Source organism: Oncorhynchus mykiss, chromosome 12, assembly GCF_013265735.2.
Source record: "Oncorhynchus mykiss isolate Arlee chromosome 12, USDA_OmykA_1.1, whole genome shotgun sequence".
NCBI lineage: Eukaryota > Metazoa > Chordata > Actinopteri > Salmoniformes > Salmonidae > Oncorhynchus > Oncorhynchus mykiss.
This window is the reverse complement of record NC_048576.1, coordinates 101,808,244-101,820,235: the sequence shown is the minus strand read 5'-3', so window position 1 is coordinate 101,820,235 and position 11,992 is coordinate 101,808,244. Positions and strand designations below refer to the sequence as shown.

The window sequence follows — 11,992 nt, the reverse complement described above, 5'->3', positions numbered from 1 at the left end:
ACAGTATATACGTATGCATATGAGATGAATAATGTAGGGTAAGTAACATTTATATAAGGTAGCATTGTTTAAAGTGGCTAGTGATATATTTACATCATTTCCCATCAATTCCCATTATTAAAGTGGCTGGAGTTGAGTCAGTGTCAGTGTGTTGGCAGCAGCCACTCAGTGTTAGTGGTGGCTGTTTAACAGTCTGATGGCCTTGAGATAGAAGCTGTTTTTCAGTCTCTCGGTCCCAGCTTTGATGCACCTGTACTGACCTCGCCTTCTGGATGATAGCGGGGTGAACAGGCAGTGGCTCGGGTGGTTGATGTCCTTGATGATCTTTATGGCCTTCCTGTGACATCGGGTGGTGTAGGTGTCCTGGAGGGCAGGTAGTTTGCCCCCGGTGATGCGTTGTGCAGACCTCACTACCCTCTGGAGAGCCTTACGGTTGAGGGCGGTGCAGTTGCCATACCAGGCGGTGATACAGCCCGCCAGGATGCTCTCGATTGTGCATCTGTAGAAGTTTGTGAGTGCTTTTGGTGACAAGCCGAATTTCTTCAGCCTCCTGAGGTTGAAGAGGCGCTGCTGCGCCTTCTTCACGATGCTGTCTGTGTGAGTGGACCAATTCAGTTTGTCTGTGATAAGTATGCCGAGGAACTTAAAACTTGCTACCCTCTCCACTACTGTTCCATCGATGTGGATAGGGGGGTGTTCCCTCTGCTGTTTCCTGAAGTCCACAATCATCTCCTTAGTTTTGTTGACGTTGAGTGTGAGGTTGTTTTCCTGACACCACACTCCGAGGGCCCTCACCTCCTCCCTGTAGGCCGTCTCATCGTTGTTGGTAATCAAGCCTACCACTGTTGTGTCGTCCGCAAACTTGATGATTGAGTTGGAGGCGTGCGTGGCCACGCAGTCGTGGGTGAACAGGGAGTACAGGAGAGGGCTCAGAACGCAACCTTGTGGGGCCCCAGTGTTGAGGATCAGCGGGGAGGAGATGTTGTTGCCTACCCTCACCACCTGGGGGCGGCCCGTCAGGAAGTCCAGTACCCAGTTGCACAGGGCGGGGTCGAGACCCAGGGTCTCGAGCTTGATGACGAGCTTGGAGGGTACTATGGTGTTGAATGCCGAGCTGTAGTCGATGAACAGCATTCTCACATAGGTATTCCTCTTGTCCAGATGGGTTAGGGCAGTGTGCAGTGTGGTTGAGATTGCATCGTCTGTGGACCTATTTGGGCGGTAAGCAAATTGGAGTGGGTCTAGGGTGTCAGGTAGGGTGGAGGTGATATGGTCCTTGACTAGTCTCTCAAAGCACTTCATGATGACGGATGTGAGTGCTACGGGGCGGTAGTCATTTAGCTCAGTTACCTTAGCTTTCTTGGGAACAGGAACAATGGTGGCCCTCTTGAAGCATGTGGGAACAGCAGACTGGTATAGGGATTGATTGAATATGTCCGTAAACACACCGGCCAGCTGGTCTGCGCATGCTCTGAGGGCGCGGCTGGGGATGCCATCTGGGCCTGCAGCCTTGCGAGGGTTAACACGTTTAAATGTCTTACTCACCTCGGCTGCAGTGAAGGAGAGACCGCATGTTTTCGTTGCAGGCCGTGTCAGTGGCACTGTATTGTCCTCAAAGCGGGCAAAAAAGTTATTTAGTCTGCCTGGGAGCAAGACATCCTGGTCCGTGACTGGGCTGGGTTTCTTCCTGTAGTCCGTGATTGACTGTAGACCCTGCCACATGCCTCTTGTGTCTGAGCCGTTGAATTGAGATTCTACTTTGTCTCTGTACTGGCGCTTAGCTTGTTTGATAGCCTTGCGGAGGGAATAGCTGCACTGTTTGTATTCGGTCATGTTACCAGACACCTTGCCCTGATTAAAAGCAGTGGTTCGCGCTTTCAGTTTCACACGAATGCTGCCATCAATCCACGGTTTCTGGTTAGGGAATGTTTTAATCGTTGCTATGGGAACGACATCTTCAACGCACGTTCTAATGAACTCGCACACCGAATCAGCGTATTCGTCAATGTTGTTATCTGACGCAATACGAAACATCTCCCAGTCCACGTGATGGAAGCAGTCTTGGAGTGTGGAGTCAGCTTGGTCGGACCAGCGTTGGACAGACCTCAGCGTGGGAGCCTCTTGTTTTAGTTTCTGTCTGTAGGCAGGGATCAACAAAATGGAGTCGTGGTCAGCTTTTCCGAAAGGGGGGCGGGGCAGGGCCTTATATGCGTCGCGGAAGTTAGAGTAACAATGGTCCAAGGTCTTTCCTCCCCTGGTTGCGCAATCGATATGCTGATAAAATTTGGGGAGTCTTGTTTTCAGATTAGCCTTGTTAAAATCCCCAGCTACAATGAATGCAGCCTCCGGATAAATTGTTTCCAGTTTGCAGAGAGTTAAATAAAGTTCGTTCAGAGCCATCGATGTGTCTGCTTGGGGGGGGATATATACGGCTGTGATTATAATCGAAGAGAATTCTCTTGGTAGATAATGCGGTCTACATTTGATTGTGAGGAATTCTAAATCAGGTGAACAGAAGGACAGAAGGTAATGATGATATCTTTGTCAGGCTGTCAGGTTGTGTAGTCACAGAGGAAGGCTGTGCTTCTCTGGTCTCAGCTCTGGAGTCAAACCCCTCACACCTGAGAGAGCTGGACCTGAGTAACAATGACCTGAAGGATTCAGGAGTGAAGCTGCTCTCTGATGGACTGGAGAATCCCCACTGTAAACTGGAGACTCTGAGGTCAGTATTATCAGATATGAAAGCACTTTATGTATGTAGTTCTCCCATTTGAAAAGTCGTAATTATTCGGTTATATCCACTTATATTGTATTAAAGTAGTCATACATTTAGTATTTGGTCCCATATTCCATGCCTCCAGTGATTACATCAATCTTGTGATTCTACTAACTTGTTGAATTAATTTGCAGTTTGTCTTGGTTGTGTTTTGGATGTTTTTCCAAATAGAAACTGAATGGTGAATAATGTCCTGTCATTTTGGAGTCACTTCACTTGTATTGTCAGGAAGAATAGAAGATGTTTCTGAACACTTCTACATTCATGTGAATGCTACTATGATGATGAATAATCAGGAATGAATCGAGGATAATGATGAATGAGAAAGTTACAGAAGAACAAAGATCATAACCCCTCTGTTATTGGTAATGGTGAGAGGTTAGTATGTTTTGTTGTAGCCTCTGTTATTGGTAATGGTGAGAGGTTAGCATGTTTTGTTGTAGACCTCTGTTATTGGTAATGGTGAGAGGTTAGCATGTTTTGTTGTATCCTCTGTTATTGGTAATGGTGAGAGGTTAGCATGTTTTGTTGTAGCCTCTGTTATTGGTAATGGTGAGAGGTTAGCATGTTTTGTTGTGGCCTCTGTTATTGGTAATGGTGAGAGGTTAGCATGTTTTGTTGTAGCCTCTGTTATTGGTAATGGTGAGAGGTTAGCATGTTTTGTTGTAGTCTCTGTTATTGGTAATGGTGAGAGGTTAGCATGTTTTGTTGTAGCCTCTGTTATTGGTAATGGTGAGAGGTTAGCATGTTTTGTTGTAGCCTCTGTTTTTGGTAATGGTGAGAGGTTAGCATGTTTTGTTGTAGCCTCTGTTATTGGTAATAGTGAGAGGTTAGTATGTTTTGTTGTAGTCTCTGTTATTGGTAATGGTGAGAGGTTAGCATGTTTTGTTGTAGCCTCTGTTATTGGTAATGGTGAGAGGTTTCGTTGTAGCCTCTGTTATTGGTAATGGTGAGAGTTTAGCATGCTTTGTTGTAGCCTCTGTTATTGGTAATGGTGCGAGGTTAGCATGTTTTGTTTTAGCCTCTGTTATTGGTAATGGTGAGAGGTTTCGTTGTAGCCTCTGTTATTGGTAATGGTGAGAGTTTAGCATGCTTTGTTGTAGCCTCTGTTATTGGTAATGGTGACAGGTTAGCATGTTTTGTTGTAGCCTCTGTTATTGGTAATGGTGAGCAGTTAGCATGTTTTGTTGTAGCCTCTGTTATTGGTAATGGTGAGAGTTTAGCATGCTTTGTTGTAGCCTCTGTTATTGGTAATGGTGAGAGGTTAGCATGTTTTGTTGTAGCCTCTGTTATTGGTAATGGTGAGAGGTTAACATGTTTTGTTGTAGCCTCTGTTATTGGTAATGGTGAGAGGTTAGCATGTTTTGTTGTAGCCTCTGTTATTGGTAATGGTGAGAGTTTAGCATGCTTTGTTCTAGCCTCTGTAACTTTCTCACTCATTATTATTCATGATTCTTTCATGATTTTTCTTATTCATGGCATCATAAGGATGAATTTATTATTGTTTAGAAACATGTTATCTACTCTCTTAGACAGAAAAGTACTCCACTCATCATCCACCATTTTGTTATTGGGCAAAACACAACCAAAACACAACCAAACAAACTGCAAATGCAACCAACGAGTTTACGACAAAAAACACAATTTTTGACTATTTTAATACACTATGAGTGAATTGTTCAGAATACTTAAGACTTCTTCAAATGGGGAGACTGGAAACATAAATTGTTTTCATTTTTAATATTGAAACACATGTCTTAAAATACCCTCAAATTAAAGGTGACATTATAAACTGTCACCTCATATGAAACATTTGACCTCAAATCCAAAATGTTGGAGAATAGAGACACATTTAAAATGTTAGCTTCACTGTCTAAATAGATATGGTGTGGACTGTATACTCAATACAATCTAAATCTGATACCTCACTTTCTAAATAGATATGGTGTGGACTGTATACTCAATACAATCTAAATCTGATACCTCACTGTCTAAATAGATATGGTGTGGACTGTATACTCAATACAATCTAAATCTGATACCTCACTTTCTAAATAGATATGGTGAGGACTGTATACTCAATACAATCTAAATCTGATACCTCACTGTCTAAATAGATATGGTGTGGACTGTATACTCAATACAATCTAAATCTGATTCCTCACTGTCTAAATAGATATGGTGTGGACTGTATACTCAATACAATCTAAATCTGATACCTCACTTTCTAAATAGATATGGTGAGGACTGTATACTCAATACAATCTAAATCTGATACCTCACTGTCTAAATAGATATGGTGTGGACTGTATACTCAATACAATCTAAATCTGATTCCTCACTGTCTAAATAGATATGGTGTGGACTGTATACTCAATACAATCTAAATCTGATACCTCACTGTCTAAATAGATATGGTGTGGACTGTATACTCAATACAATCTAAATCTGATTCCTCACTGTCTAAATAGATATGGTGTGGACTGTATACTCAATACAATCTAAATCTGATACCTCACTGTCTGTCTTCTGACTGATACTGCTTTTTAAACTGGTCTGGTCAGTCTACTATAATATTTGTACTATACATGTTTCTATCTGCAGGCAATACTTTGATCATTTGTCATTTTTTATGATGATACACTATTTTCCGAATAGATATGGAAGGTTTCAGGACACTGATATATCTGAATATGTTGAAAAAATATACTGCCACTATTTTCACCACCAAAGAATATCAGTGTGATTTTAATATGATTTGACTCTTTGCAGGCTGTCAGGCTGTCTAGTCACAGAGGAAGGCTGTGCTTCTCTGGTCTCAGCTCTGAGGTCAAACCCCTCACACCTGAGAGAGCTGGACCTGAGTAACAATGACCTGAAGGATTCAGGAGTGAAGCTGCTCTCTGATGGACTGGGGAATCCCCACTGTAAACTGGAGACTCTGAGGTCAGTATTCCTGTAGTTGGTCAACAAGTGATAACTGTTCACCAGATCCACATGTGTTTACCAGACACACATAGTCCACACCATATGTGTTTGGACAGTGAAGCTTACAGTTTTAAATGTGGTGCTCTGCTCCAGCATTTTGGATTTGAGATATAATGTTTCATATTAGGAGACAGTACAGAATGTCACCTTTTATTTGAGGTTAAAGGTGAGAGGTTAGCATGTTTTGTTGTATCCTCTGTTATTGGTAATGGTGAGAGGTTAGTATGTTTTGTTGTAGTCTGTTATTGGTAATGGTGAGAGGTTAGTATGTTTTGTTGTAGTCTCTGTTATTGGTAATGGTGAGAGGTTAGCATGTTTTGTTGTAGTCTCTGTTATTGGTAATGGTGAGAGGTTAGCATGTTTTGTTGTAGCCTCTGTTATTGGTAATGGTGAGAGGTTAGTATGTTTTGTTGTAGCCTCTGTTATTGGTAATGGTGAGAGGTTAGCATGTTTTGTTGTAGCCTCTGTTATTGGTAATGGTGAGAGGTTAGCATGTTTTGTTGTAGCCTCTGTTATTGGTAATGTTGAGAGGTTAGTATGTTTTGTTGTAGCCTCTGTTATTGGTAATGGTGAGAGGTTAGTATGTTTTGTTGTAGCCTCTGTTATTGGTAATGGTGAGAGGTTAGCATGTTTTGTTGTAGCCTCTGTTATTGGTAATGGTGAGAGGTTAGCATGTTTTGTTGTAGCCTCTGTTATTGGTAATGGTGAGAGGTTAGCATGTTTTGTTGTAGCCTCTGTTATTGGTAATGGTGAGAGGTTAGTATGTTTTGTTGTAGCCTCTGTTATTGGTAATGGTGAGAGGTTAGCATGTTTTGTTGTAGCCTCTGTTATTGGTAATGGTGAGAGGTTAGCATGTTTTGTTGTAGCCTCTGTTATTGGTAATGGTGAGAGGTTAGCATGTTTTGTTGTAGCCTCTGTTATTGGTAATGGTGAGAGGTTAGCATGTTTTGTTGTAGCCTCTGTTATTGGTAATGGTGAGAGGTTAGCATGTTTTGTTGTAGACCTCAAATCCAAAATGTTGGAGAATAGAGCCACATTTGAAATGTTAAGGGCAGTCAGGTCTGGAGAGAACCAAGGGCCATATCTGTTCCTGGTTCTACATTTTTTGAAAGGGGCATGCTTATTTAAGATGGTGAGGAAGGCACTTTTAAAGAATGACCAGGCGTCCTCTACTGACGGGATGAGGTCAATGTCCTTCCAGGATACCCATGCCAGGTCGATTAGGAAGGTCTGCTTGCTGAAGTGTTTTAGGGAGCGTTTGATAGTGATGAGGGGTAGTCGTTTGACCGCAGACCCGTTACGGATGCAGGCAATGAGGCAGTGATCACTGAGATCTTGGTTGAAAACAGCAGAGGTGTATTTGGAGGGCAAGTTGGTTAGGATGATATCATTGAGGGTGACCGTGTTATGGATTTGGGGTTGTTCCTGGTGGGTTCATTGACAATTTTTTTAAGAGAATGAGGGCATCAAGCTTATATTGTAGGATTGCCTGGGTGTTAAGCATGTCCCAGTTTAGGTCACCTAGCAGCACTAGCTCTGAAGATAGATGGGGGAATTCAGTTCACATATGGTGTTCAGGGCACAGCTGGGGGCAGAGGGTGGTCTATAGCAATCGGCGATGGTGAAAAGAAAGGTAGATTTTTAAAAGTAGAAGCTCGAATTGTTTGGGTACAGACCTGGATAGTAGGACAGAACTCTGAAGGCTAACTCCACCCCCTTTGGCAGTTCTATCTATAAACAGACTCAGATCTGTTTAAACCAACTCTTAGTTTCCTGATTCAGATCTGTTTAAACCAACTCTTAATTTCCTGATTCAGATCTGTTCAAACCAACTCTTAGATTCCTGATTCAGATCTGTTTAAACCATCTCGTAGTTTCCTGATTCAGATCTGTTCAAATCAACTCTTAGTTTCCTGATTCAGATCTGTTCAAACCAACTCTTAGTGTCCTGATTCAGATCTGTTTAAACCAACTCTTAGTTTCCTGATTCAGATCTGTTCAAACCAACTCTTCGTGTCCTGATTCAGATCTGTTCAAACCAACTCTTAGTTTCCTGATTCAGATCTGTTCAAACCAACTCTTAGTGTCCTGATTCAGATCTGTTTAAACCAACTCTTAGTTTCCTGATTCAGATCTGTTCAAACCAACTCTTCGTGTCCTGATTCAGATCTGTTCAAACCAACTCTTCGTGTCCTGATTCAGATCTGTTCAAACCAACTCTTAGTTTCCTGATTCAGATCTGTTCAAACCAACTCTTAGTTTCCTGATTCAGATCTGTTTAAACCAACTCTTAGTTTCCTGATTCAGATCTGTTCAAACCAACTCTTCGTGTCCTGATTCAGATCTGTTTAAACCAACTCTTAGTATCCTGATTCAGATCTGTTTAAACCAACTCTTAGTATCCTGATTCAGATCTGTTTAAACCAACTCTTAGTGTCCTGATTCAGATCTGTTCAAACCAACTCTTAGTGTCCTGATTCAGATCTGTTTAAACCAACTCTTCGTGTCCTGATTCAGATCTGTTCAAACCAACTCTTAGTTTCCTGATTCAGATCTGTTCAAACCAACTCTTAGTTTCCTGATTCAGATCTGTTTAAACCAACTCTTAGTTTCCTGATTCAGATCTGTTTAAACCAACTCTTAGTTTCCTGATTCAGATCTGTTCAAACCAACTCTTAGTGTCCTGATTCAGATCTGTTCAAACCAACTCTTAGTGTCCTGATTCAGATCTGTTCAAACCAACTCTTAGTGTCCTGATTCAGATCTGTTCAAACCAACTCTTAGTTTCCTGATTCAGATCTGTTCAAACCAACTCTTAGTTTCCTGATTCAGATCTGTTCAAACCAACTCTTAGTTTCCTGATTCAGATCTGTTTAAACCAACTCTTAGTTTCCTGATTCAGATCTGTTCAAACCAACTCTTAGTGTCCTGATTCAGATCTGTTCAAACCAACTCTTAGTGTTATTATTCATGATTCATTCATGATTTGTATTAATCAAGGCATGATCAGGATTAATTTAGTATTGTTTAGAAATGAGTTATCTACTCCCTTAGACAGAAAATTACTCCAGTCATCATCCACAGTTCAGTTACTATTTTGCAAAACACAACCCAAAACTCAACCAAAACAAACTGAAATGCAACCAATGAGTTTGGAACCAAATAGTACACTTTTGATTACTTTAATACACTATAAGTAAATTGATCAGAATATTTACGACTTCTTCAAATTATCAAAGTATGGGGGGGAATAGATACATAAAGATATGTATTAAAATACCCTCAAATAAAAGGTGACATTATATACTGTCACCTCATATGAAACATTTGATCTGAAATCCAAAATGTTGGAGTATAGAGACACATTTAAAATGTTAGCTTCACTGTCTAAATAGATATGATGTGGACTGTATACTCAATACAATCTAAATCTGATACCTCACTGTCTAAATAGATATGGTGTGGACTGTTTACTCAATACAATCTAAATCTGATACCTCACTGTCTAAATAGATATGGTGTGGACTGTATACTCAATACAATCTAAATCTGATACCTCACTGTCTAAATAGATATGGTGTGGACTGTATACTCAATACAATCTAAATCTGATACCTCACTGTCTAAATAGATATGGTGAGGACTGTATACTCAATACAATCTAAATCTGATACCTCAATGTCTAAATAGATATGGTGTGGACTGTATACTCAATACAATCTAAATCTGATACCTCACTGTCTAAATAGATATGGTGTGGACTGTATACTCAATACAATCTAAATCTGTTACCTCACTGTCTAAATAGATATGGTGTGGACTGTATACTCAATACAATCTAAATCTGATACCTCAATGTCTAAATAGATATGGTGAGGACTGTATACTCAATACAATCTAAATCTGATACCTCAATGTCTAAATAGATATGGTGTTGACTGTATACTCAATACAATCTAAATCTGATACCTCACTGTCTAAATAGATATGGCAGGATTGAGGACACTGATATATCTGAATATGTTGAAAAAATATACTGCCACTATTTTCACCACCAAAGAATATCAGTGTGATTTTAATATGATTTGACTCTTTGCAGGCTGTCAGGCTGTCTAGTCACAGAGGAAGGCTGTGCTTCTCTGGCCTCAGCTCTGAGGTCAAACCCCTCACACCTGAGAGAGCTGGACCTGAGCTACAATCACCCAGGAGACTCAGGAGTCAGACTGCTCTCTGCTGGACTGGAGGATCCACACTGCAGACTGGAGAAACTCAAGTATGTAGAGGGTTTATGTCTATGTTCATATCAGACATGTTTGACTTATCAGGCTAGTTAAGACAAACATTCTAATCACCACTTGGACAAAGTTAAATGCTGTCTGTCTGTCTGTCTGTCTGTCTGTCTGTGTGTCTGTGTGTCTGTGTGTCTGTGTGTCTGTGTGTCTGTGTGTCTGTGTGTCTGTGTGTGTGTGTTCAGGTGTATCCATCAATGACTGTCTGTTCTTCTGCTTAACGCTACAGTGTGGAACATGGTGGAGAGAACAGAATGAAACCTGGACTTAGAAAATGTGAGTGTTGACTGCTGTGAAGAATATGACTAAGAATAAGTCTTAATTCAAGTTAAGTCAAAGTCAAAGACCAACATCATTACTTACTTGGTCATATTAAATATCAGCTGTAGTTCTACAGAAGCAGAAATCAGGGACACAAAAGTTTACAAAGAGTTGATTTGACAGTGTGTGTGTGTGTGTGTGTGTGTGTGTGTGTGTGCGTGTGTGTGTGTGTGTGTGTGTGTGTGTGTGTGTATGTGTGTAATTAATGGGAATAAGTGTGTTTTATATTACCATACAGTATAACAAATGATCATTCAACAAGTCTCAAGTTACCTTAACTTCTCATTTTGATACCTAGAAACATCTACATTTAATGAATTAGTGAAAAGTGAGTTAACATTCTAATGTGAATGATGATGATTTCTAATATTGTGTCTGGTTTCATCCATCAGATGTCTGTGATCTCACACTGGACCCAAACACAGTAAACAGACTCCTCTCTCTGTCTGAGGAGAATAGAAAGGTGACATGTAGGAGAGAGGAGCAGCCGTATCCTGATCACCCAGAGAGATTTGAGGACTGTAGACAGGTGCTGTGTAGAGAGGGTCTGACTGGGCGCTGTTACTGGGAGGCAGAGTGGAGTGGGAGAAGGGCTGTTATAGGAGTGACATATAAAGGAATCAACAGGAGAGGAGAGGTTAAGGACTGTTGTCTTGGACACAATGACAAGTCCTGGAGTCTGTTCTGCTATGACAACCGTTACACTGCCAGGCACAATAATAATTCCACTACCATAGACGTCCCCTCCTCCAGCCCCCACAGAGTAGGAGTGTATCTGGACTGGCCTGCCGGCACTCTGTCCTTCTATAGAGCCTCCTCTGACACCCTGACCCACCTGATCACATTCACCTCCACATTCACTGAGCCCCTCTATCCAGGGTTTGGGGTTTGGGGTGATGGCGACTCAGTGTCCCTTTGTCAGTGATACACACTGGACAAACACACACACACACACACACACACACACACACACACACACACACTGGACACACACACACACTGGACACACACAAACACACACACACTGGACACACACACACACACACTGGACACACACACACACTGGACACACACACACACTGGACACACACACACACACACACTGGACACACACACACACACACACAAACACACACTGGACACACACACACACACTGGATTCACACACACACACACACTGGACACACACACACACACACACACACACACTCACACTGGACTCACACACACACTGGACTCATATACACACACACACACACACTGGACAAACACACACACGCTGGGCAAAGACACACACACACACACACTGGACAAAGACACACACACTGGACAAATACAAACACACACAAACACTGGACAAACACACACACGCTGGGCAAAGACACACACACACACACACTGGGCAAAGACACACACACACACACTGTGCAAAGACACACACACACTGGAGAAACACACACTGGACAAACACACACACACCTGCTGGACACACACTGGACAATCACACACACACTGGACAAAGACACACACACACACACACACTGGGCAAAGACACACACACACACACACACTGGACAAACAAACACACACACACTGGACAAAAACACACACACACTGG

General features: G+C 41.7%; 3 protein-coding genes across 5 annotated transcripts in view; 2 read left to right on the top strand and 1 right to left on the bottom strand.

Annotated features, from left to right (window-relative positions):
• LOC110539186 (NLR family CARD domain-containing protein 3-like) overlaps nt 1-11,992 on the bottom strand; it is an 808,883-nt gene that overhangs the window by 659,056 nt on the left and 137,835 nt on the right. The window lies entirely within an intron of this gene.
• The window catches only part of LOC110516333 (NLR family CARD domain-containing protein 3-like), a 191,360-nt gene that overhangs the window by 134,236 nt on the left and 45,132 nt on the right, over nt 1-11,992 (top strand). The window lies entirely within an intron of this gene.
• LOC118937861 (stonustoxin subunit beta-like) lies at nt 10,784-11,351 on the top strand (the record flags this gene model as incomplete). The annotated part of the gene is made up of 1 exon (XM_036939639.1): nt 10,784-11,351. A coding segment is annotated over one exon (516 nt), but the record flags the coding sequence as incomplete, so codon positions are not given.